At 31.3% G+C, this 27,937-nt stretch overlaps 1 protein-coding gene and 1 long non-coding RNA gene across 5 annotated transcripts; one reads left to right on the forward strand and one right to left on the reverse strand.

Annotated features, from left to right (window-relative positions):
* The first annotated feature begins 908 nt into the window (after positions 1-908).
* Positions 909-5,106, forward strand: LOC136796842 (uncharacterized). Of its 3 annotated transcripts, none has more exons than XR_010844606.1 (3): positions 909-991; positions 2,920-3,160; positions 4,470-5,106. It is a non-coding gene; the product is annotated as an uncharacterized lncRNA (long non-coding RNA). The 3 variants fall into 3 exon arrangements; XR_010844608.1 differs by lacking the exon at positions 909-991 and adding an exon at positions 1,190-1,410; XR_010844607.1 differs by lacking the exon at positions 909-991 and adding an exon at positions 1,190-1,354.
* Positions 2,881-26,923, reverse strand: iPLA2-VIA (calcium-independent phospholipase A2 VIA). 2 transcript variants are annotated; one of them, XM_014429320.3, is made up of 15 exons: positions 26,796-26,923; positions 26,452-26,683; positions 26,279-26,369; positions 26,081-26,199; positions 22,357-22,534; positions 21,996-22,217; positions 20,151-20,276; positions 17,746-17,909; positions 15,798-16,014; positions 13,597-13,789; positions 10,283-10,433; positions 8,093-8,290; positions 6,781-6,952; positions 5,383-5,552; positions 2,881-3,051 (listed from the first exon to the last, which is right to left on the reverse strand). In XM_014429320.3, the coding sequence occupies exons 2-15, from the start codon at positions 26,661-26,663 to the stop codon at positions 2,916-2,918; spliced, it is 2,349 nt and encodes a 782-aa protein (XP_014284806.1). In that variant the 5' UTR covers positions 26,664-26,683; positions 26,796-26,923; the 3' UTR covers positions 2,881-2,915. The 2 variants fall into 2 exon arrangements, with proteins under 2 accessions (XP_014284806.1, XP_066907803.1); XM_067051702.1 differs by having other exon boundaries at positions 26,452-26,906.
* Between the last annotated feature and the right edge of the window lie 1,014 nt (positions 26,924-27,937).

Below are 27,937 nucleotides of genomic sequence, written 5' to 3' on the forward strand. Positions count from 1 at the left end.
GAACATATTTTTACTCAACTCTTCCTTTTCTTCTTTAAAAAAAAAATGAGTTAAAACCCTGTATACGCTCATTTAATAACACAGGTTTAAAAAAAGAAATAATTAAAATTTTTCTCTGATAGGCAAGTTGGTTTCTTTACATTTTTTCAATTAACCTTTACATTTTAGGAAAATAACATAATATATATAAAAGCACAATTTATTAAAAAGTAATATCACAGCTCTTAGATCAATAAAAACGCAAAAAAGATGACGTTTGGATACAAAGCTATGTTAAATGTTTCACTTTTAAAAATGTAAAAAAGTTCTTACAACTGACAAAAGGTAGCAGCACCTCCCAAAACAGCTAAATAATACAGTTAATGTAATAGTTCTAGTATACGTTCAAAGATAGCAGCACGTCTTGGGAAACTGAAAAAAAAGTTTATGAAACTGATAACAGAGGGCAGCACTATCGACTTCACAGGGGTGTTATAAATGATTGAGCTCCTGTAGGTTCCTAATATCCTAATACAAAATAAAAATTTTCAACTTAAGATTGAATAGGAAGCGCCGATGGGGCTGCCATCTTTTGGCAACTTATGAAACTATTAGAGCTGTTAGCTCTCGGGAGGTGCTGCTATCTTTTGACAGTTATAAGAACTATTAGCTCGGCCTTAAAGAAGCGCTCTGTCCTGGGTTCCTAAAATTTACTATATTCATTCTGTAAATATTTACTGAGTATAAATGAATTTATACTTATGGAAAAATTAGTTAAAATGGATGGTTTATGAATAAGAAATGTCTTTTTAATTGTTTTCAATCCCTATAACATAATAATCGAATTTTACATCCCATATGCAATATGTTAATCCAAGAAAATAATCATTATTTATCTTTTTTTCCTTGATTAAAATTAATTGATGTTTGATTGTTAGTGTATGACGTTGACTTTAATGGTATCTGTTACTTCATATTAAGATTTTATTAAAACCTTTCTCCTTTTATTAAGGTAATTAAAAATATTGCTTTAATTCTACTGAAAATCTATTTTTAAAAAATGTTTGATTGAATTTTCCAAATTGAAAAACAGAAGCCAATTCTTATGGGAAAACAACCGGTGTTAAGCAAAAAGTAATTCTAATCACATTTAACTATAATCAGTTACATTCTTTTGGCTCAACAAATGATTGTAATTTCAGACCATAGTTACAATATGATTCCATTTCCACAGTTTCAAATTACAGTAACTTGAATGTAATTAGTATATTATATAACTATTTATACTAGCAGACTCGGCAATGCTTTGCTACTGCTATATTGGAGGGTGTAACTAATTTGATATCAATTAATATGTTGATGAAGTGATAAGACGGTAACTATGGTAACACCTAACTTTGATTTATAATTGTTATTACTGGTCCAATTTTGGTAATTTTTACTTATTCTTTTATACAATTAGATTATATATGATATTGTAATAAAACCCTCATTGTTTCAATATGAGTACTATATCGAGACAATTCAGAATGACTAACCTATCGAAGTGTGGTAAAAGATTTTTTAATATTGAAAAACAGTTGATATTATATTTTAGCACTTTAAGAAATCCTTAAATAAGAATTTTAGAAAAACTGGAAAATAAAATGTTTTAGCCTAAAATGTTTGCCTTACTTGGGACCTTTGATTTCTTTTGAATCAACGGTTGTTGAACCTCAACACGAATCAACTGATCTACACCAAACTTGGCGATGGTTTAGGGCTCTATAAACTGCACCAAAGGGCACAAACCGGGTTTAATTAAACAAAATATAAGTGGAGATATAAAATAAAATGAAAAATTTTCTATTATTTGAAACTAATATTTCACCCTTATAAGGGTGTTAAATTTAAATTTAATGAAGGTTAAAGGAGGAGACATTCAACTTTCCAATGGTTGCATTAACGCAGTAATTGAACAAAATGCAAAGGAGTTATGAACAATTATATGCTAAAAACGCATATTATTTGCTTTTCCTAAAGAAAACTTTGTTGACCTACTTTACACAAATCTTCATTTTTTTTTTTTTTAATTTTTAGTGAACAAAAACTCATTTAATAGAATCATTCATATTTTTATCTTATTCTACAGAAAGAGACAAATCGATTGGCATATAATAACCATGAAAAAATGTATACTTTTTTAGCTATGCACCAAAATGCTTAATTTTGTTAATAACCTTTTTTTATTCCAAAATATAATAAAGGGCCTGCCTATAACCTTCCTAGGAAAATCCTGAACATTTACTAAAAAGCCATAACACAATCAAATGGATGGCAGTGCATAAAGAATGAACAAACAAATAGTGATTTTTATAAATATAAGATAATGATAATATGTCTCCAGATTATAGCAGTGAGAGAAAAAAATCTGGTCAAATGTAACCAAGTTAAAATTCTGATTAATAAGAACTAGCTCCTAAAAATAAAAAAAAAATAAAGGAATAAGAAGCTAACCTATTTCGAAATTCATTTTTCTATGAAGATCTTTCACATTGAATAAAAAATTTATAATTCATAGATTCTTTATCAGATATTTATAGGATTATAGGCGAGGTAAAATAAAACATTACTTGGTCTCGTTATACATTTATTCATTGAGATTTATTTCATATTTGTAATGAAATATATTTTATATTTCATGAAATAATTTGATTATATTTCTTCTATTATCTTCTATAAAATATTTTCATTTCATCTTAATTAGATCGCTTCTTCAAGTACATTATTTATGTAGAAAGACAATGGAATTTTAACAAAACAATAAATATAAATATATTTTTAAAAACAGGGAATGGTAACAATTATTATAAAATTATATTACAACTATATATATATATATAATTTAAATAAAAATTGTAATGACAATGACTAGAAATTGATATTTCTTTTTTTTTTTAGAGGAGGGTGGCAAGCCTGTTGACAAGTTTATCTTGAGACATTATATATGCTTTTGTTTCCCAAAGCATGTTTACAAGCTTTACATCTCCTTTCTCATCCATTGCGATGTCTTCAGACAACTGTGGAGAAAACCTGAAAAAAAAAAATTTTTATTTTTGTATAACTATATGAATACAGTGTAGTCTCAGTTATACAAATATGACGGGGTACCAAAAATTCAGTGTATAAGTGAATATTTCGTGTAAGTGAATACGCAATACACATTATGTATGTACATTTTTGAGAATTTTTTTCTCGTACTTACTAGGTACATAATATGTATGTTATATGCAGTTGAAAGAAAAACAAAGTAAAGTGAAAAAAAAATTATTGTATAAAAATTAAATTTATATTTAATCCGAATTTTTTAATTTTTGACAAAAAAATTGTGTTCTGTTTGTTTGTTTCATGTTGCTTTTGGCTGAATATATCATTCTTTGCATTCTGTTAAGGTGTTAGATTCTTTCTCACTAATTTCTTTCGCATATATAAAACGTTTTACAACTTCAAATGCTTCAAGAGGTTCTGCAAAAGATCGAAGAGGCAAAGTATCTTCATCATCTGAATCGGAATCGTTCGAGCTTCTTTCGGTTGGGGTTGGGGCAATTTCTGCGATTATGGCTTCGTCGCTTTGAGGCACGCAGACTGTTAGATTGTTGTCGTACTCTACGAAATTTTCGAATGTAATGTCAGAAGAGACTGTCGGAAGAACATTCGACCACTCTGGAGGGTTTTTGAAAACTTCTACCTCTTTGGTGGTTTCTTCATGTCCCAAATCTTCTAGAGTGATCCCTGCTTTATGGAAGCACTCCGACCAGTAATCCCATGCCTTAATTTGAACTCCTGAAGCCATCCTGTAGATACTTTGAAGTCTACAGTGACGTTTAGTTTTTTAGAAAATTCCGGGGCCTTTTCCTGGAGCAATGGCCCACTTATTGGGATACTGTCTGCCCGTTTTTGCTGAAACCAAGCGAACAAATCCTTTTCCAAATCGACGTACTGGCCACCTTGCGTTCGAGCTCTTTTTGCACAGCTTGGCCCAGCCCTAATAAAGTTGGCTTCTATCTCCTCTCTTTTCTGAACAATTGTTGGGAGGGTCGACAATGGAAGTTTTAATCTTTTCGCGATTTCAGTTTTCGTTACATTCAGATTGTCATCAACTTCTTTTAAAATTTTAATTTTGTCTTCCACAGAAAGAGATATTTTTTTGCTCATGATAGTAAAATTCACGCACATTCACTTCAGGCGTTAACGAGAGACTGACAATTTTTATTTTGAATCGAAAGATGGGAGTAGAATGTAAACATAAAGAGTCAATGGGACTGGATGTTATTCGCAGAAAAATCTTTACTGTTTTCATAGTATTTTTCGTCCTTTGTCTTGCCACATAAGAAAAATAAATTCGTAGAACTGAATAAAATTTACTAATATGTACATAAAGGGGGTCCAAACTTTCCAAAAGTTTCGTATAAATGGATAATTACATACACATAATTAAGGTTTTTTTGCAGGGGATTGAGAAATTCTTCGCATAACTGAATGTTTCGTATAAGTGAGACTTCACTGTTCATCCAATGTGCTCCGACAAGATGGCAACATATACTGGTCATTGCCAAAATGATATATGTGTTCATTACATTCTTAATTAGTGGGACATTGTGAAGGCAGTAGCAGATTATATGCCTAACTTGAACAATTTTTAAAGTATTTCAAGAGATAATTTATATAACAAAACTAAATACAATGAAGCTAAAGAATACTAAAACTGAAGAGGAACTACAGAATAAAATAAAAAATAAATAATATAAGAATATAATAAAAATAAAGATCTAAGTATATCCTAAATTAATAATCTATATAAATATTTATACATATACATGTAAGTTGATTAGAAGAAAAATTTGATTTGAAATATAATGAATCAAGGTCGCTAAGCAGAGATTTGAAAAACACAGGCAGTTATTCAGTCAACTCAAGACCAAAAAAAAGTAAGGAAATGCCTAGTCAAAGATTATTTCTTAAAACTTGCTTTGTGATTGGTATAGTGAATTCATTCGTCCTTCTTGTAAACGATTGAACAGATATGATAACATATAATTTGAAGTGTGTTTTCCAAATCTGCTCTTATATAGTAGTTAATATTTTGTAAAGAACTATTTTTTTTCTGAATAAACTATTATTTATAAATTTAGAGAATAATTTTGTAAAAGAGAAGTAGTTTATATGGAAGAGTTGCAACCATTTTGAGATTTTTTGCTATTTTACTGCTGTGCATTACTGTTTTAAAAGTTTGTTTTGTAGAGATAGTATTAGTAGTTTTTTTATTCATTTCTGAATTAAGGTAGCAAAGAAGTTTTTATTTTGTGACATTTTGGTTTAATTTAATCGTGAATTTCATTCTATAAAGTAATAGGTGAAACACACCTGAAATATGGTTTTGCGAGCATAGAACATAAGGCTCGAGTTCTATCAATCAATCTCCCGTCACTGAGCGTTGCTTGATCGACAAGAACAGCCTGCATCGACCTCATCCCCGACACTGCCTTTGCAGTTTCCCAAATACCAGAAGGCCAAAATACATCAACATTGTCAACCTGCAACATAATTTTAAAATTTATAAATTATAAATATTTAGTGATTTTCTTATTTTCTCCTTTCCTAAATTTTTCTTTATTTTATAATGTTAATTGAAACTGATGTTTTGCAGTCCTCCTCCATCTTCAGGGTATTTCTAAATTTGCATTAATAATTTTGAAAAACAATGCAATAATAATATAATAATAAAAACCTATTCAACAAATTAACTACTATTAAAACATTTATATAAATTAACCTATTATTATAATAATATTCTGTCTCTTCCTGGCTACTTATGTTCAAAATCCATAAATCTACTCCGTCAATTTAAAAAAAAATTATATATTTCGGGAAACTACTAGTTAACTCCTCAGTATAAACAAAATTGATTTTCAACCTAATACTGGCTATGTTTGCATTTTGCTAAGCTTCCCACATATTTATCAATTCTCATTTTTTTTTTTCCTTTTTACTTTCTTTATTACCACACCATTATCTTTTTTTCATTTTATTATAAGTTTAAGTTATTAATAATGTCTACATAATGGCTCATCAATTTTACTGTGTCAGTCTTAAAATTTACGACCCTATACATTTTTTTGTGATATATATAGCTTCTTTTATTCTCCTACCTTTTGTATTTTTTTTCTATATCTAAAACTTTGAAGTTTTCATAGCTGAAATTATGTCTGCTTATTATGCTGTGATGGGCCAATGCTGTAATATCTCTGTTTTTGTTATTTTTACAATTACTTATATGCTGTTTCATCCTTGTATCCAGTCTTTTAGGTTTCTTCAATATATATCTTATCGCAAGTTAGATATTATATATTTATAGCATTATTGGAATCTATAACCATACACTATAAATGATATAAATGAAGCATTTATTTTATATTTACTTAATATACTTAAATTCCTTTTTCAAAAAGAACTGATATACACATTACCTATATTGTGTATACATATATAGGATGTCAATTCCTCTCTTGAATGTCCCTCCCCCCCCTACAGGGAAAAATTCCCTGTTGAATGGGCGGATAATTCATTTCTAAATGGTTTGTACAGTCTGGTCAAAAAGAAATTGTACTTGCCTTTTTAGGTGGAGTAAAAGTAAATAATTTCCTAAACTTTTGTAATCAATATCTTTATTTAATTCAATTATATCATAAACTGGTATCATAAGATGAGTTATAAAGTTATGATAAAAGAAATATTAAGAACTGATAAAAACAATAGACTAACCTTTGTTAAGGGTACGGATCCTGTTCCAAGGGACACCACAATGCTCACATCCTGAGCTTCATTTCCTCGGCCCATATGTCGCAGGGCAGTATTTACTTCATGAATCTCAGTAAGAGCATCTAATGTTGGGTTGTTTCCGATCAGTCCTCCATCAACAAATCGACCAAAAGCTCTATTAAGAAATATAAAATATTATAGACAAACTAAAATTCTAGAGTAACACAAATTAAATTTTTAAAAGAATAAAGAAAATTAACTGTAACTAGGTAATAGGATATACTAGATTAAGCACAGAATATTAAGGACTTAATTACTATCTAAATTAAACTGAGTAAACTTAAGATATAAAATAAAATGTTTTGAAATTTTTTTCTTTATTTGAACAGCTTTTTCTCTCTTATAAAGGTAAAAATCTAAAAGATAGTGATATGGGTTGGAAGAGTGGAAATTCAACTTTCCAATAGTTGTAGGTAAGGTGGATATGGATAACTTTGATAATTCATTATTTATTTCATGCGTCTACAATAGCTTTGAATTTATTTTGTGAATGCATGACAGTTATGAATTTCTTTTGTGAATGCAGGACATTAGCAGAAAAAAAAATCCTCCAAAAATCAAGCCCAAAAATTTTTGATTTATATGAAAATTCACATTTGAGGATTTCAAAATATGCTTAAAAAAAAACCTATCTGGGTTGATTTTTCCTAAACAAATCTTTTTTTGTTTATTTTGCTCGAAGTGACTTAGTTTTTTGAGTTTTTATACACTCATTTAATACAACCAAAAATGTTTTGCTGCAATTCTACACAAAATGAAAAATTGATGGGTATATCATTATATACCCAATTATATTCCATTATATACCCATATACCCAAGACAATGCAAAGGCGGTATAAGATAATATAAAATATTTCTAAAGATATGTAAAATTTTTTTTCTTTGCTCCTAGTGTGCGTAGACAAGAACCCTTGGATACGTGTCTAATATTTATCGACCTAGTATCATCAAAAAATTTTCATTGAAATTAGTGGTCCAATGCGCAGCTTTCCCTTGTAAGTGTAATTTCGTGCGTGTATGTTATGTATAATAGTGGTGTGAACTAATGTGATCTCTTATATGGATATTATATAATCCCCTTAGATGGATCTAAGCTCTGTCAAACAGAGAAAAATTTATTTAACTTTAAATAAAATAGCATATAACTTTAAACCAATTCTTCCTAGATCAGTTCCTAAGTAATAGCTCCCTTTCTGCTGAATGTGGTCCATTTTAACTATGGCATATATTACGTACAATTTATAAAGAAGATACCTAAAGTAGGACGGTGCAGCACCGCTGGCCCTCGCAGCTTCCCAGAGCAATTGCTTGTCATAAGGAGCAAGTGGTTCGAAATCGGGTCCAGATTTCCTTTCTAATGGAACACCAAGAATCTCCTGTGATCCCTCATAATTTCTAAATAGGTGAATATCCACAGGTTTTCGATCTGCTAAACATCCGACAATCATCAGCCTATTGATAAACAGATAAAAAACATTATAAATAAAAATAGTAAGATAAATTCAAATTTACACGGCAAAAAAGTAAATTAATCAGTGACCTTAAGCCAAAGAACTTTCTTAGTCATAACTAAGGTATAACATATTCTATTTTGGATATTGCTTATTTGCTTCCATAGTACCACATCTGACAAAAAAAAAAGATTTTTAATAATTTAGAATAAATTACTATCCTAAAGATAGTACCGTATATTATGGTTACTTTCTTTACTGGAGTTGCCCTACAAACTTTCCTAAAGCTGTTAAGAGTTGTTACAAATTAACTCCAGTATATGGCACAATCTATAGAATATCTCAAACATAAAATAAAAAAAACTTTCTTCGTCAGATATGCCACTATTCAAGTAAAGTAGCCATATTAGAATGTGATAACTGTGTGCAGTTTGATGGCAAGTAGGTTGCTAGTAGTTGCTAGGTGACAAGTAAGTTGCTAGCTCCATAAATAGGATAATTCATATTTACAGATCTAATAGTTTAATATTTTCAAAATTGAGGAGTATCAAAATTCATATCTCAGAACTCCTGATAAATAAATATTGACTGTCTCAGGTGGGAACCGGGTATATAGGGACCCTACCACAATATCCTCAGATATCAAGACCTAGATGACCGATAGAGTGGTACAAGATTATATAAAAAGATACAATAAAAATATATATATATATCTGTATCACTACAGCCCATGAAGGGTCAGGGGTCAGGGGTGCAGTATTTTGTAAGGAAGTACCGTTACTAGACCAACGGTTGTATAAGGATGTGATTTGATCAGAATCACACCCGGTCACCAGATTTTTGCCCAAGTAAGGGTACCCACTTGATGAGGTTGGGTGGATCCCGGAAGGCTTCCGAACCCACAGGGCTGACTCACGACTTCAGTGAAACAGAGAATAATAATCTGCCATAGCCCAAACCCAGGTTATTGAAGTTGGAAGCCACTTTCACATAAAAAAAACAATAAATATATAAAATTAAAAATTTATAAGAGAGCTGGAACCATTCATATAATGATTTAAATAAAGGATAAGCAATTTGAAATTTTTCCTAAAATTTAACAAATAAATTTTGGTCAAACAATAGGTATGAAGCAGAGTTACATTAGATGGAAAGGCAAGTCAGGTGGTGGTTTTGCTATTGTCACCATCCTCCTCATTGTGCGGTCACCCTGTGGCAACTAGAGATATAAAGATTAAAATTTTATATATGTATATATAGTTGACCGTAAAAATTGATATATAGGAAGATGGTCAGGGTTGCGGTCAATAGTGAAACAAAAATAGTTGTAAATTATTTTTGTTTCACTATTGACCGCAACCCTGACCATCTTCCTATATATAAAGATTAAAATTGTTTATTGGGGCGACAGACCGTGGAGGTCCAAGGCCTCGCCCAATGTACTTAAGAAATACATCGTGCGTTTCTTGATGTGGTTTTCAAAGGGTGGATCCGTCACTCCCACGCCTATTTTTGTGAGTGCTACCTATTGGCTGACGGGCCTCACAAATGCCCGGGGGGAGATTGTGAGTGAGTTTTGTATAATTTTATGCTTGAAACAATCCTGGTTAGGGCCAGGCTCGAACTCGCAATCTATGGGTTGGCAGACAGGCGCATTACCACGCTGCTACAGTCACCCCCAAAAGATTAAAATTAAAATATACTGATGTTTGGTTAAAAAGGCTTAAGTTGTTATAATAGGGTCTTCATTAAAAAAAACTAAAAAAAAATATTGGGCTTTAACAGGCTTAAAATTTATTAACATCCATTAAAAGTTTGTATTTTACTAAAGTGAATAATTGCCATTAAGATAACACAGTGATTCAGGAATAATTAAATACTTAAGACAGACTTTATGGTAATTTTTGAAAAACTTTATATTTTGTAATTTAATAAACCATTTTGATCTAAAGACCATGAATTAAACAATAATAACAATCAATTGGATGCTTACTTTGGATGTTTAACATCAATCATCGTTGTGTCTGTTCCAAGTGTTTCTTTCAGCATTGTTTCCAGAGGTTCGCTGGCATAGGGCCTGAATCCGGCGAATGCTTGATCCTTCATTCGAAAATACAGGCATAGGCATTCTTTCAAACTTTTACCTGAAATGGAAGGTATACGATTCAAACTCTCTAAAAATAGCGTTTAGTGATAGATAACATAAAAATGAAAAGGATGAAATGATTCTACAAATTATATTTTGTAAGTAAACAATTATATAGTTGTGCATACAATACATTAAAAGCAGATTATGTTTAGCACCTGAAATTTTAACTGATTACGACAAATTAAAAAAATATTTTTCTAAATCAAGAATGAGTCTTTAATTATAAACAAAAGTATGAAAACCAGAACTCTGTCACCAATGAAAAAATCAGCAGGCCTGACCTTTAGGTAAGGACTGACGAGAATCAAACCAAAGGGAAAACCATTCTCCAGGACACCAAATATGAGAGAAACCAACATTGGGTGACAAGTCTATAGGTGCTACCTTGCAATATTGCAGTTGGAAATATTTTCCCACTGTTTGGTCATGAATCGAAGCAAAGTGGGTCCGCCAGGATTACTGGCTCTCAATCCCTCACAGGGAATGGGAGATTTCGAGCCTTCATGGCCTCAGGCTGGATATTAACCCAATATGCGCTAGTTGAGGTGTTTCTGAGACTGCTGAGAACGTCATCATAGACTGCATTGCCTTTGGTGCACTACGGGCTGGATTGCTGAGGGAAACAGGTCCCTATGCCTTTACGGAGGACGATTTCCCATAGCCAGATACTGAAGAAAACTACTCGTATTACAAAGAATTTGTATACGGTTGCAAAAATATTGTTGGGCTGACCCACTTCAATCTTCATCAAAAAAAGAAGACCAGCCCCAGGAAGACCAGTGGGTGGAAAAGGTACAAATGACTGAACCTTACAGCCAGGATTGCTCAAAAAGTAAGGGAAGGTGGAAATAAATAAACAAATTTCTAGGGGTTGTAGAAGTGCACGAAACCTTAATAATTCTAATGATATTGTTCAGCATAGAAATCAACCCTATTTGATCTAAAGAGGATCCTGAGGGTGCCTAAATGTAATGAACAAAAATATCAATAATAATATATAAAACTATAGTTGGTTAGTTTGAGCGGACTAATTTTAGGAGCTATCAGTCTGATTTAAATTCTTTTTGCTTTAGATAGACAGTCTATTAAAGAAGGCTTTATGCTATGTAGACATCTTGCTGAAACCCATATCAACGGAGCAATAATAATATAAATTAAAATAAGTTTTACTAAAAACCAGATGGCACTGAATATAGGATACTAAATACTGTGATCGTGCAATGTAGTTAGTGGTTTTTAACATCAAACCAAATACCCCAGTTCAAGAAATTTTTAAAAAATTATAGTAGGACGATTATATTACATTAACCCTTTGGCTACATTTGACATATAAGTACGTCATACATTTGTTTGGGCATACACACACATAACGTTCTCATACGTCCTAGAAACTGATACTAAATTTAACTAGTTAATTTCAAAGTAATGACTATCTGTTGTAACAGAACATATAATTTCAGTAGTATGGTGAACCTTCTTAGGGATAAACAACCCCATTATGACAGAAATAGAGAATGTATTTTGTAGTATCAAAGTGATAGCGATATTTTTAATGAAAGTAGTGATTTTTAATCTGATGAAGAATTTTATAATGAAGCGATAAATGTGTACTCAAAGGGTTAAAACACACACACAACCAAACAATATAGACCAGGAGGTGATGGAACAAACAACAGTAATAAAAAGGCTGCCAGCCACTAGAAGGGGTTGATAAAAACTTGAAATCATTTGAGTATGGCTGAACATTTTTTCATGTTTTCTTTTTGATAATTTGAGTAAAGCTGACATTTTTTTAAGGTCCTATTTCTGACATATAAATTATAAAAATAACCACCAGCCACTCTGGCAAGAATGGCTCTCATCATAGTAACTTAACAGATTTTCCAATCTCTCAAAGTTATTTGGTTGTTTTCATGGATATTCATGGAAATAAAATAATCAATAAAAATATTAGCCAAGCTCAAATCGAGTTAAGAAAAAAAAAAAAAAACTGTTTTTGTTTAAATAAAATAAATTGAATCCATTCAAGTCTCAAACACTCTTTAATAATATTTTAACCTCCCCATCCTTAAGGACAATCTTAACTATAAATTTACACCTTACATACAACTATTAAACTTTTTTGCTAGCTATTCTGCCTAGGTTTAATAGTTTTAGTCAAATCAACCTATTTTTTTCATTTAATTTTAAAACTTTAATTACAAATTATTTAACACTATTATCACTCTCTATTATCAACAATGTTATAAGGAAGGTTAAATAATATTGTTGATAAGTGAGTGATAATAGATTAAAATAATTTGTAATTAAAAGTTTTAAGATTAAATGAAAAAGTGATAAAATAGGTTAACTAGACCTGGACAGATTAGTCTGCAAAAAATTTGAATAGTTGGATGTGAGGCTGTGAATTTATGGTTAATATTATCCTTGAGGATGGCCAGAGAGGAGAGGATGCCCTATAGGGCATTTAATAGATTAATAAAGAATCTTCGAAGCTTAAATGGATTCAATTTATTTTATTTAAACAATAAAACCAGTCTTGAAGAAATGATAAGGCAATACATAAACTATTTTTTAAATATGAAGAAGATGGTAAGAGTTGCAGTCAAAAAGAACAAAAATAGTTAACAACTATTTATTTTCCGATGTTTTGGCCCACTTTGTAGGGCTTCATCAGGGCAGTTCAAGATGATAGCTTCATCAGGGCAGTTCAAGATGATAGCTTTACAAACTTTTCTAAAACTTAACTATTTTTGTTCTTTTTTGACCGCAACCCTGACCATTTTCTTCATATTTGAAATTACACGGTCAATTATCTATATGTATAATAAATTATTTTTGTGTTTTCATCATCAGCTGAATCACTTCCCATCCTAACTGGAGTGGCTGATGGTTATTTTTATACTTCAATATATATATGAAGCCATTACCAGTCTGGCTCAAATGATTTTAATTTTTTTTTTTTCAACTTTTACAATCTTCTTATTCACTGGACCGTATTGGTGTGACTCACTCTGTGCTTTACTTGTCTCAAATACTGTCCTATCGAATACAATTGAAGTCAAACTAGTTCAGATGACCATATTGTTTGTTCCTACACCTCTTGGAATAATACAATAAGCATTGAGAAATAAGCATAAATTATATTTTATGAGTACCTGCAGCTAAAGCAAGGGCAAGTATGGCCCCTGTGGAAGTGGCTGCCACCCAGTCAAAGCAGTGAATTATCGGCTTGCCGACGGCAGCTTCGAGGTGGAGGAGAAGGGTGACCAGAACTAGGCCCCTGATACCACCTCCGTCCAAGCAAAGCAAACGGCATCCTTTTGAAGGGGTACCGGTTAGGGTTGAAGACTAATGTTCACAAACAAACTTCTTAATTAAAGGGAACGCTATTTCAAAAGGAATTTATTTGAATAAACTTATAATGAAGACATGCAATCGCCAAAGAGATAAATTTTAAAGTTTAATTATTAAGTACTATTGAGTCTTTATAATCTGATACATATGGGCACTGGTATGTTATATCATGAAGATTTGTTGGATTATAGAAAATTAAATAAAAATGTGCACTATACATAGGCAGTATCCGTTTTAATTTGTTTTAAAGTTATATCGCTCAAAAAAATTGAATCATTATATTGAACGTGTTAAAAATTTAATTAAAATAAAAAATATAGCTATTAAATTAATTAAAAATAGCTATGGAAAAAAAGAGACGAGTGAAAAGGAAATGTGTTTGATAGTCTAAAACAGACAAGAATTGAATTAAACAATAATCTGAACTAATTCCTGCAGGGGGGGAGGTCTTCAGATTGTAGAAAGTATTAGGAAAAATAGTGTAAAAAAATTCAATATTAATGTACATAACTATTTTTATTTATTTAATTTTCTTTTTATATATTTTATTGAAAATATGACAGTTTGAAGTTTTAAAAAATTATTACATCCTCTTTTACATCCCCAGTAATGCTAAGTGAAGATTTAATTTGTTAAAACTATAATATTAATCATTTATAAATGAAAAAAGTATAAATAAAAAAAAAATACTCTGTACGGATTTGTTAAAAACATGATAAAAAAAAAAATAAGTTCACCAACAAAATTTTTATTACACATATTTCTACTATTAATTAAATTAGTTTTACAGAATAAAATGATTTATACAATAGATATTTTGTATTTCTAATGCCAACTAAATATGAACACTTCCATAGGAATTAGATTACCCGATATCGAAACTGTAAACCACTTTCGATTTCCACACTGATTAAAATAACTTGTCTATAAATCGGGAAGTTAAAAATACCATTTACAAATTTTTTTTTTTATACCAGTTCGGATTATTGGAGAGTTCGGATAACCAAGATTACACTATATTACTTTCCCAAAAACAATCATAACCTACAAGTGATCATTTTGTAAATTTATGATGAACTACTGCAACAAGTCTTTTAGAAAATGGCAAGCTATTATGGGAGTGAAAAAGAATGTGGAAAATTAAGTAACAAAGGTTTATTATCAGAAAATTTAATCTAAAAAAAAAATGAGGCAATAAGAAGTGCTTCCTTAATTGATTTGACAATATTAACATTTTCATCAACAGGTTTTTCCAAGGAACTGAACCTGATATGAATACTAGAACCGCCTATAAATATTTATTCTGATAGACATATATGATGTTATGCTCTAAACGAAACAACGTATAAAATGTATTTTCTACTGAAAGAGTTCAGGGATACCCACTGACTTTCAAAACACTTCACTTTTACGATTCTTCTTTTCAACCAAAGCAACAAAATTTTCACCCTTATCTAACTTTTTGATAATTTCTCTCTTTTCTGCCATATATAATGTTTTGTGCATTCATTTTCCACTTCTACCACTTTGACATAATTAAAATTTAAACAACACCTATATTCCATAGAAGAAGAATAATTCAGGTGTAACAAACAATTAGTGACTGAGAGGGAATAATTAAAAGATTACGTGTCCCTTGCAAATATGCGGCAACTTATAGTTTAGATTTGGAAGAGACTACCCATAATTATATTTATCAATACAAATTTTACTGGTTAATAGGTTTTTATTAAAATAAACTAAATAATTAGTTATAAGCCAAGTTGACATTGATTTCAACCAACAATTAAGATAATAGAATAAAACTTCCTATATATTTATCTTTTTTTTTTGTAAGTACTTAATAAATTCATCGCTAGAAAAGTTAAGAGCAAAGAAGCAACAAAAGCCATAGCAAATATCAACTAGTGTCAATAACTTCATAATAATACTGTTAAGCTTTAAAACATGTCTTGTATTTCTTATATCGTTTAAAGGCATTATTAGCATGATAGAAATATACCTGTAAAATAGAAGAAACTGCCCGATGTGCAGGTCCAGGAGCCGGAGGGGGAGGAATACCATTTTCTGTACCCTCAGGTGCACACCCAGGATGGCAAGATGCCATCAAGAATGGACATCTTGGAGCCCCGACGGCATGTAAAATGTAGAGGATTTTGGCACTTAACTCGTTACCATCTGAAGCAGCCAGGTGACGAGCAGTCATACCATCGTTATTTCTGAAAATAATGGGATATTGGAGAAAATTAAAAATTTGATCAAATTATTTAGAAGGGGGGAAAAAAATCAGTTATGGATTAAAATTTGAGCGATTTATTAAAAATCCACAATGTTTCTTCTTTAACTTGAAATATAATCCATCTTGTAATTAACTACTGGGTTGCCAATTGAATATTCCTAGTTATGGAAATCTGGAGCTCAAGCAATAATGTTATAACTGGCAATGTCAAACCAAAACCAAATATTTCATTACTTAATATTGTAGTGGATCATACAATAAATGATAGTTTTAAGTGAGCCAAGAAAGCTGTGGAAGTGAGAGTGGGGAGACAAAGGGACAAAGGACCTGAAGGGCAAGCAAAGGATCCTTAGTTTGGTGACCGAAGGAGAAGGTTCTTCAGAACAGATACAGGGAGAACAGAGATAGGGCCATTGAGGTAGCTCAGGTAGTTGAGGTGCAGGTCTTAGCAGCCTGAGAACTGCTGGTGGTGCAGGTCCAAATCCGGCCTAGAGGGAGGACTTTTTCCAATTCATGGCAATCCCATGAAATGGAAATATATGTTTGTCTAAGAATTCCACTCATACATTTATTACAATATACATAGTTGAGAGCACAAGACAGGTTCATGAGCTGGACAGGACAATTTTTATATATCTCAAAGAAAGGAGTCATGAGTGAAAAAAAAATTAGTTTGTTTTCATATTCGAAATGTGAACTTTTAAATTAAAGGTTTTTTAAAAAAAAAAAAAAAGTATTATATAAAATATTGGAAAATTGTTGATTGACTGTGTGTAATATATAAAAAGAAGATCGCGAAGGGTGTGGTAATAAAAAATTCAAATAATAATTAAACTATTTAATATGAGCCAACATTTCGCCCCATTTTACAGGGCTAAAAAATGTGTTATATTCCAAATACACTGTTTTGTAACAGCAATAAAACTGTGTAAGAACAAATTCAATAGATAGTTGGCTACTAAACAGAAGAACAAATTGACTGAGGTGATTATATATAAGGCAATCGGACATAAAACAACTGAAAACTTTCAGAGTTAAAATTTTTGATGAATACAATATTTTAAATAAAATCTGGAGTCTCTAACCATCATTTAATATCAACTCTTTAAAAATACAACAATCAAAAAAATTCTGTCAAAAATCTATGAAATCAGTAATAGAAAATTCCATGAAGCTATAGACTTCAAATCAAAATAAATCTCAGATACCATGTTTTACAACCGAGTGTATCATATAAAAATTTTTCTTCACATAATGTATTTATTTTTAAATTATCTTATGCGTAAATAATAAGATGAGCACCCATCATTTTTTAAAAATAAAAATGACTAACGTTTATTAAATTTTTTTGTATAAAATCATGAAATCAGAGCTTCGAATTATTTTTCCCTAGTTTTGTTTTCTTAATGATAACTAAAACAAGGGCTAGCTAAATCTAAAATTTATGAATGGAAAACAACTGCTCCACACAGTGTTGATTTCCAATGCTGAAGAGCTGTTTATAAAAACAAATTGAAAATTTTTAATTAAATCAAAGGTTGATAAAAATAATTTAAAAAGCTAAAAATAATTAAATTTGTTGATATATGTAAGAAACAAATCTGTAGTTTATATGAAATTTTTTGAGAATAATTATCCATAAAGAATTCTATTTTATAGATAAGATTTAATTTAAAATAACATTAAAAATAAAAAAAATACTGAAACTCACAGTAGCGCTAAATCTGCGCCAAAAACAATTAATGCTTGAACTATAGGTATATTTCTTTCTTTAACCGCTAGATGGAGAGCAGTGTCACCATTAGAATCTGCTATAGACATGTCTGCTTCCCGCGACAGTAGAGCTACTACACATTCTAACCTGTTTTTCAATACCTATAACATATAAGAAAAATTTTAAATAAAACTTTTTTTATAATAAAACAAAATTACTTTTTTAATTTTTGATAAGTTGACCCTTGTTATATAAGTTTATATCAACTGCTTGTTATCTCTAAATATCATTTGTTTTAATTTAATTCTTTCAATATAAAGAAAAAATCAGTCATAATACACTCCTAGGGCCTAAAGAAAAGGAGTGATATAAAACTACTAAAATGACGTGGAAGACTCAACAAGGTTTGCAGATATTGTATGAGGGTGGTTTGAAAAGTTCTCGTATCCACCGCTAGATGTCAGTGCTAAAGCAGTGAAGTTGATCCGTGCAATAATCACACATCCTTTATGAGTGAACACGTGGCATGAGTGATTGTGACGACTCCTTGTTGTTGTTTTATGCATAGTAATTTGTGACAATGGAAAAAACTGAGATTCGAGCAGTGATTAAGAATTTTGTAAAGAAAGGCATGAAAGCAAAGGAAATTCATGTCGACATTCCGAACACACTGGGGGACTCTGCTCCTTCATATTCAACTGTTGCCAAGTGAACCAGCGAGTTTAAATTTGGTCGGGAGAGCTTGGATGATGATCCACGTAGTGGACGGCCAAAAAGTGCTACGACCCCAGAAATATCGCAAAAGTGCATGAAAAGGTCATGGAGGATCGTCGACTGAAAGTGCATGAGATTACTGAAGCTGTAGGGATGTCATCTAAAAAGGTCATATTTTATCAGGACAACGCCAGCCCAAACACAAGTACTATTGCCGAGGCAAAACTTATGAACTGAGGTATGAATTGTTACCACATCCACCTTGTTCACCTGATTTGGCACCATCAGACTTTCATCTTTTCCCCAAGCTGAAAATTTTCCTAGGTGGACGGAGATTTCCTACAACGCAAGAACAGACAGCCGAATTGGAGAGGTATTTAGTATGCCTGGAGAAATCTCATTTTCGAGATGGGATCAAGGCATTGGAACATCGCTGGACCAAATGCATTAGTCTACAGGGAGACTATGTTGAAAAATAAAAGCAATTCCATGGAGGTAAGACACTTCTTTCTAGTACATTCCGAGAACTTTTTAAACCACCCTCATAGCATACTGTGCAACAGAAAAGGAAACACTAATAGCAGATGATAAAATATGGTTAGAAACAAATAATCATGTTCTATTTGAAAATTGATGTAAAACGAATTCTTTACTTATAAGAAAAGTTTAGAAATTTGGCAAAAAAAGATTTCAGTAAAAGGGTTTTGGTTTAAGAGGACCATTTGTCCATAACAAATTATTTGCTGGAGAAGCTGTTTGATGAAAGAAACCAGTTAGAGAGTATAGCGGAAACCTTTATTCTCGATTCACTGGAAATCCTTCACCACAACCTACATTAAGTTAGCATCATTTTGTCAATAGCTTAAAAAAAAGAAAAACTCAATAATCGGTATATATTATACTTGCTTGTCTAACTTTATCTCTTTTTAATAAATATATTTTTTTAATATAAGCTAATTAACTTGACTGATCAGTATGGTGTGTGGATCAGCAACTGAACACAGTTGAAAAGCTGCTCACAATTTTTAAGAGATACTCCTAAAAATTACACTAAGCTGAACATTCAGCTAAAAGAGGAGAAGTAACAAAAAAATAAATAAAAAGAAAAGTTCAAAATTAATTTAAGAGGTCAGAATTTACTCAAATAAAAAATATAACAATAAAACTCACATTCTCCACCTCAGCAAATTTAAAAGAGTAAAGATGAAAAATGTCTAATTTCATTAAGACAAGGTTTTTAATGTTAATTTTTTGCTCTTCAAAATGTTACATATTGACACATTAAATTTTCAAGAAAAAATGCAAGTTTATCTACCTTATCTAATTGAAATTAAAGGTTATTGTTAACTATAATATTTGCTTAAGTGGACAATGTGAGTTTTGGGGTTAGTCCCTTCAATTTAATGGTATACAATACATTGTTCTTTCACAGCCTTCGATTTAATGCTCTACAATAAATTGTTTTTTCACAGCCTATGTCTCGGCCCAAAATTTTTCAAAGAATGTTTTACATTCTCCACAATTCTGAACTACCATAACAAGAAGTTTCAAAACAAGTAATAGGAGTTTGATGTTACGATAAGTCCAACATTCTTCTTCGTTGTTTATTGGTCTTAAAAATATAGCAAGTGGATAAAAATTCAAACAATATTATAAAAAAATGTAAAATAAAATGAATATTAACATACCATGACATGGAGGGCAGTCCGAGAAGCAAAATTAAGTGCATCTATATCACAATTTCTATCAAGAAGGGCATCAATAACCTCTTTGGATGCTGCCCAATGCAATGGAGTTCCCCCATACTTCATCTCCTGAAATTTTTATTAGCTAATATTAAACAAATATATTTTCCTAGGGTTAAGCGTAAACCACCAAAAAAACTATAGTTTCCTATTCTAAACTTCAGATTTAGACTAGAGAATCAATTTTCATTTAGTCAATAACCATAATAATAACCAAAATTTTATATCAGGCCCTGGCGATGAAGCACAACTTAATAGATGATAAGAGCCCATATACGTACCACCCAAATAGACTCCTCCAAAAAGGTTCCCTCAAGCTTTATAGCGATGAACTATTACTACAGACCATACAGTGTGTTATAATAAACCAGATGTTCGGTATACCCTTCAGACATTCATCCATCAGTTCAGTCTTTATTAACATTTCAGAGATCCACTCGTTACTAGGTCCCACAACCTTACACGCCCAACTTATACGCCACAATTTCCCAAGAACTCCAATCTGCTACAGACAAGACAACATGCTATATAGTAAGATTTATCTTTGGGTTCCCTAGGTGCTCTCAAGTCTCCCGCAGGTATTCCGAGTTGAAGTGGCTCTATCCAACCTCCCGAAGGCAATACCTCCTTGGTGTTTTTCTATTCCAAGTTCTTAACATCAAAAAACCTACCTATATCCTAGATCTCCTCACTCTTCGTTCATCCATCCAATCATTAAACACCAGATCCCATCCGAATGATTTATATATGCCCTCCTATAGAACCTCCTTCTTTAGCAAATCCTTCGTCAAACGTGCAACCTCCCTCTGGAATTCTCTTCCCATCTCCATTCGCCAGTCCTCATTCATTCTTTCCTTTAAATAACAACTATTCCTTCATTTATTGAAAAACCAAACTTCCACATTTTTGTAATCAAATAAATAGGCATGTATTAACATTATAAACAGTAGTAAAGCCAACATACCAATGTAATTTCATTCTACTATCTGAAAATTTGTAAACGCTCGCCAGATAAAAATCTCACTATATGAACCATGTAATTATTCTTAGAAGACATATGTCCCAGAATAAAGTTATTTTTTCATTTCATTTTACAATGCTATAATCAGAATTATAACTAGGTCCAGTTCCCTCAATTCAGGGTTGTGTAGCCTTCTAAATTCTCCTGTTAATTCATCCTTTTTCGGTCCGAATATTTTATATAATAATTTATTTTCAAAAATCTTTAAGGTGCTGTTCTTCCCTTAGTGCAAGAGGTCAGAGGTTAGTCAACAACCATAAAATAAATATTTTCCAATAATGAAGAAAAACTACTCTGAATTAAAAACTTAAAGATCATTTGCACACTTAAATAAAATCAGTTTTATTTAAGCTTATAATAAATATAACTTTTTTATTTAGTAATTTCTACTTAATAAAAAAGTTAAATTTGAGGTTCAAAACAGTAATTGAAATTAATTATATTAATTTATAAGGGGTCCGTGAGCTATCAAACAATTTTTAAAGGAGGCCCCTACTTAGGAAATTTTAAAAAGTTTGAGAACTGCTGCGTTAGAGGTTGAAAATGGACCATAAGTATGATTTACATATTTCCAGATAATGAACCATATAATTATAATTTATATATAAATCAAATAATTTACACATAAATAATAATAGATAAATAAATTGAAATTTTCTGATAAGTGCTCTAAGTACAACAAATAAATTAAAATTGTATTGTAAAACTGATAAATTATATTGCTTAAGTACAATAAAAAAAATAGGCAACTAATGCAAACATCGTACCTGAGGTTGAAGCTTATTGGAATAATCATTAACTAAATCTCCAACTAATCCAGGCGGCGTTGTAGACGTACCAGGAGAGCCACCTGACAGGTTAACGTCAGCTCCACTCACCAGCAGAGCAGTCACACATTCGGGCTTATCATTAAGGCAAGCTACGTGAAGTGGAGTTTGTCCATTCAAATTTCGGATGTTTAGACTTTTTGTATCACCACTAGATAAAGCCTAGAAATATCAAGAAATCAGCTTAAGTTTTAAAAACAGAAAATAAGAAAAAAAATCTATATATATAATTTAGGTAATGAAACAAAGTTTTGAATAATAAATATATTCCTTTTCAAATTATGACTTATGAAGAACTTACGTTAATAATATCTCTATTTTGGGTGGCAGCAAAATGGAAGACTGAATTTCCTTCATGATCAAGATGACCAAGAGAAGCACTGTTTTGCATTAACTTGACAAGCATATTGAGGTTTCCTTCTTTTACAGCTAGTTGAAGAGGTGATATGCCGTTTATTGGATCAATAGCATTAATATGACTAGTAAAAACGAAATAAAGTAAATTATTAAAAATTCATAATATGGTAAGGAACTTTATGATATTAGATAATAAATTATACAGATATATTTTATATAAATTCAATTAATAAGAACATTATAGTTGGCCATGAAATTCAAGATATATCAATCAGTGGTTGGTCAATTTGTAAATAAAACACATAAATCATCTTAAGCTATATTTGTGAATAGAGAAAATAGTAATAAAAGTATTAAATAGTAATGAACATGATGTAAATGAACATCAGTGCTGCTGACGTGGGCATTGTTACCCGATTTCAGGTACTGTTTATGCCTTTGTGGGTAATTTCCGGTAAAATGGCTTTATGTTATATCTGGAGCATTGGTGTTGTTGTTTATACAAGAATCCTAGTATTAACTTCAACTATTTTAATAATGTTTTACTATAAGTACCTATTCAATGTTTAAGGACTAATTTTTGCACAACAAGAAGTTATACTTCTACTTATTGACCAGAGGTATAATATGTTGTTATACAATGAAAGGGCTAAATACATAGTTAAAAACTGAATATAATCAATTTCAAGTTATGCTAAACTAAACAGCACATAAGAACAATGTTTTCACACCTTTGCAGTTGATGAGGTTGCTAGGCTGCGACAGTTCACAGTGAAGGCACATACATATGGCAGTTAAATGTCGCAGTGACTATGACTGATGGTTCACTAACATTACTTATACAATCAAATATCATGCCTAACCCAGAGTAACAGGACAGTCATAACAATAAATAACTACTCATTACTGCCACAATCAAATAGTATACACCATGGAAGTAGCTGTTCCTGTGTAACAATGACTGAAACTTTGCATCTGTTTACTAATAAGGCGTATACATGTAACAGTTAATATAATAATTGCTTCACAAGTATTACTTACATTATCAACTATCATACAAATTCTAGAGTGACTGTACTGCCATAACTGTAACAATAATATAAAAAACCTAGGAGTCACCTTTGATCAGTGATTAACATGGAATTGCCGCATTTCTCAAATAACTCGAAAAAACCACCTCAATCCTTAACAACCCCTAAGATTCTGTAATTTATTAGCACCCATCACCTTTTAGTATCCTCCCTCATTCTCTCACATCTCGAATACGGATGGTAAGTGTATGGAGGACTATTCATCATTTTGGAGGACTATCCATTAACTTTAACATAATAAATATACTGTTTTTAAAACCAACAGTGAATTGTATTTTGAAAAAGAGGAACACACAGTATCTCTGAAACTTCCAAAAATAGAATAATTATGTACTAAAACATTGCTTTATTATTTTAAGCAATTATAATTTTTAAAAACTTCATTATAATTTCAATGCAAAACTCATTAAAAGTCTTTTAGGTTATATATTAATATATTCTCTTTGGATATTATATCCCCTTTGATAGAAAAAAATAACTATTCTAATAATTCTCATCTCATTTTGAAAGTAAGTCCTTTACTGTTTTTGGCAAGTAATTGTGGCTTTACCCGCAATGTTATGTTCCTACAGCTTGAAAATATGTTGTTCACTTATGGTGCCTTAAAACAAATATTCTTAGAGGTTATATTTTTGAATTATGTTATTGTGATGTATTTGTACTTCAGATCTGCCAATTTTCCATAACAAAACTGCCCATGGCCTTGAAAATACTCATTAACCCAGCAAATACCTGCCATTATTGCATTACCCTCTTTCAGGGAATCAGTGACGTGATAACTGCTACTGTATGATTGAAATCAAAATTGATCATTATTCTGGGACACTTGGTCCCATAATAATAACAATTTGGAACAATTTCAACAGCTTTTTTCTGACTTATTTTTAACACAATTAAATAAAACTATTATAATATTTATCTATATAAAATATGAACAAACGATACATATTTATCCAACGATACATATTTTATATTGATGTTTATTATTTACAAGTTCATGGAAGATTGATAATCAAAGAGTGGATATATAATTGGTGTTTGAATGATGTTAAGGAGGAACCTATACAGATGGATATGGGTAAGGAGTTCCAAAATGGGGTAGTTCCAATAGCAAAGGAGATTTTTCAAAGGAGGCAATTCTGTGGGTAGGGATATACAAATCAGTCCTTTGGGATCTTGTGTTTATTAGGTGAATGGATAAACATAAGGTGAGGAGGTCAATGATATAGGAACGTTTTTATATTTATTAGGGATTCAAATATAAATAAATATGCCACAAAAGTATAGTCTTCAGATACTGGGATAGATAGAACCAACTTTGCTCAGAATAGTAGTGAGAACGCCTGGGAATACTGAAGATGAGTCTGAGAAAGCAGTTCAGCACAAAATTAAATTTTTATTTTTGTAACAAAACAATGTTACTTGATCGATGATCTTTCTTTTTTTTTTTAAGAAATCATTGATCAAGTAACATTGCTTTGTTGTAAAATTTTAAATGTACTGTTTTTAAAACCTATAGTGAATTATATTATGTTGATTTATAATAATTTTTAAAAAGGAATAGGTCATATAATGAAGTTATTGTCATTAAATTTTAGAATGCCTGTTGAACAGATACGTTACTTAAGACTCCACCTTGACAAGTGACTTCCTTGGAATCCACATACAAGACTGAAACGACAAGAAACTGCTCGTAGATTTCGATTGCTACAACACCTACTTGACAAATGCTCCAAGCTTCCATTCACTACAAAAAATTATTATACACTATGATAATCAGACCAATCTAGACATATGGAATTGAGCTCTGAGGCTCTACCTAACCATCAAATTCCGCCCGCATCCAGTTCTTACAATCCAAAATCATATGTAAAATCCTTGATGCTCCTTATTACATTACAAATAAACTCATCCACAAAGACCTTAACATCCCATTCATTCCAGATTTGGCCCAAAACAGATATGCATCTTTTCATTTCAAACTCCTTACCCATCATAACCCATTAGTTCTTAATCTCTCATCCTTAACAATCCCTGATGATCCTCGGAGGGGCCTGAAAATAAGATGGCCACGGGACCTTCTAATTTAAATTAATGCTTGAAGTACCACCAATAGATGGTTCCTTCCCAAGATTTTCAAGTGTAAATGAAACATTCCACATATTTACTTATTGTATTTATTATTTTATACAGTTGTAAATTACATTAAATAAATGGATAAAAAAAAAAATTTAGAACTATTAAATTTTAAAATATACAACTACGTTCACTACTATTAAATATACGATGAGTGATTAAAAGTATGAGATGAAACTCATTCTGAGAGATTTTCTCAATAAAAAGCACAGTGTTTTTCAACATATAAACACTTTAATCAATAGTGTTTCAAACTTTTCAAAGAAAGATACAATGGATGTTGAAATTAAAATAACTTTGACAACTTACCAACTAACCATGACTATATAAACCAGATTTTAACAATTTCAACATTGAATTAACTAAGATGTTGATTCTTAAAATTAAAATTAAATTAAAGAATCTCTTATATACAATTTCTGTTCAAAATCACTGACTCACCTGATCACTTCAGGTTTTGTAACGGCATCTATAAGGTTGAAATAAACAATTAAATGACAAATATTCCAGGAGGGATTGTCTTGAAGAACTGTGCAATATTTCTGAATAACTCCGAGAGACTGAAAAGAAACAAAAAATTAAAAAGTCAAAAGTACGATAGCGACATTCAAATTGAACTATATAGAACACAACACTTACGATAGACGATACATTACACAAGAAAGGCAATTTATCTTTTAGTATAATAAATCTGTCTTCAGCTTCAGTCCTAACTTCAGATCGAAACAAACTGAAATCACATTGTTACTTTCACTTTCGTATACATCTTTTTTACAGATGGTCTATAACACATAAAAAAGATATAGACATACCTGAAAGCTTGAGATAGAGATTCTGAGCAGGGTCTATGCATAATTATTTCAAATCTTGGTTCATTATCAGAACAGTTATACAGAACAATGGAATCCTCTCGAGAAATAATCGATCTATCACTATATTTTTCAGATTTCACTTCCACAACTCTAGTAGGATTTGCATCACCTATTTGCAAACCCCTCCTTATAAGATTTCCAATCCAGGCCATATTTCTCTATTTAAATGGCCCTAAACAAAGAATAAACTTAACCTCAAGCAGAATACTTTGAATATTCTAAATACATTGTTTTGTCGCAGCAACAAAACTAAGTAAGAATGTATTCAATAGATAACTATCTACTAGACAGAAGAGCAAAGTGCCTGCAGTGAAGGTATAATCAACCAGACCATCAGCTGATAATCTACTGACAGTGAGTCAGATAGGTTTCAAGGAGGAGAGATAGACTAATTGTGAATCTTGACCTTCAATCAACTCTTATCTAAACTAAAATAAAATCGATTCTTTTCCTAAATGATCCAAAGTCCAACTTCAGTCCATTGTTACAACATTTATTGTGAATTAAATTTTTATCACTTTGTATCACCGATACAAATTTTCTATCACGGTTTATTTAGGGCTAATTTTGTAATTTTTTTAAAAGACTTTTTAGAAAATTTGTATTCTACAATAATCGCTGCTTTTTTGTAGTGCATAAAGCTCTGAAGTTCAAAAATCTTTCGCTAAGGTCATCATTTACAAAACTATTATTCGTCCAACAATCACCTATGGCAGTGAAACATGGGCCCTGACAAAGGAGATGACGAAACGACTATGCTTCTGGGAAAGAAAGATACTTAGAATAATATATGAACCAGTCTACTCTGATTGAGAGTGATGAACATAATGCTCTTAAATCTTGAGCATTGTATAGTCAGCCAGACATAGTAAGTGAAATAAAAAAGGGAAGGCTGAGGTGGCTCGGGTATGTGGAGCGTATGAAGGAGGATCGTCTGCTAAGGAACCTGCTTCTTGAAAAGCCGGGTGGTACCCGAAAGCGTGGACGTCCAATAATGAGATGGCTGGACGATGTTGAGGCGGACCTGCGCCAACTTGGAGTTAGAACATGGAAAGCGTTTGCTACCGATAGACTTACCTGGCATCTATGATGAGACCCAGTAGTGCCGAATAGTAGAAGATACTCCGGGTGGCGGTCAATAAGGGTATGAAAATAGTATTAGAAAACTATTTATTGCTAACCAACGTTTCGCCAGGGCCACCAATCTTCGTTAGAGCTATCAAATTGAAACAGAGTTTACGACTGAGATAGTCGTGACTATTAGTCATTCCTACGCTCTGCCTCAATCTGATAGCCCTGCATAGTGGAGCGAAACGTTGTTTAAAAATAGTTTTCTTCTACTATTTCGATACCCTTATTGACCACCACTCGGACTAATTTCCTACAATCTCTTTTATACGGTCAACTATCTTCTTCCAATATAAAG

This window comes from Halyomorpha halys, unplaced genomic scaffold (genome assembly GCF_000696795.3).
Source record: "Halyomorpha halys isolate HHAL.00 unplaced genomic scaffold, Hhal_1.1 Scaffold785.1, whole genome shotgun sequence".
NCBI lineage: Eukaryota > Metazoa > Arthropoda > Insecta > Hemiptera > Pentatomidae > Halyomorpha > Halyomorpha halys.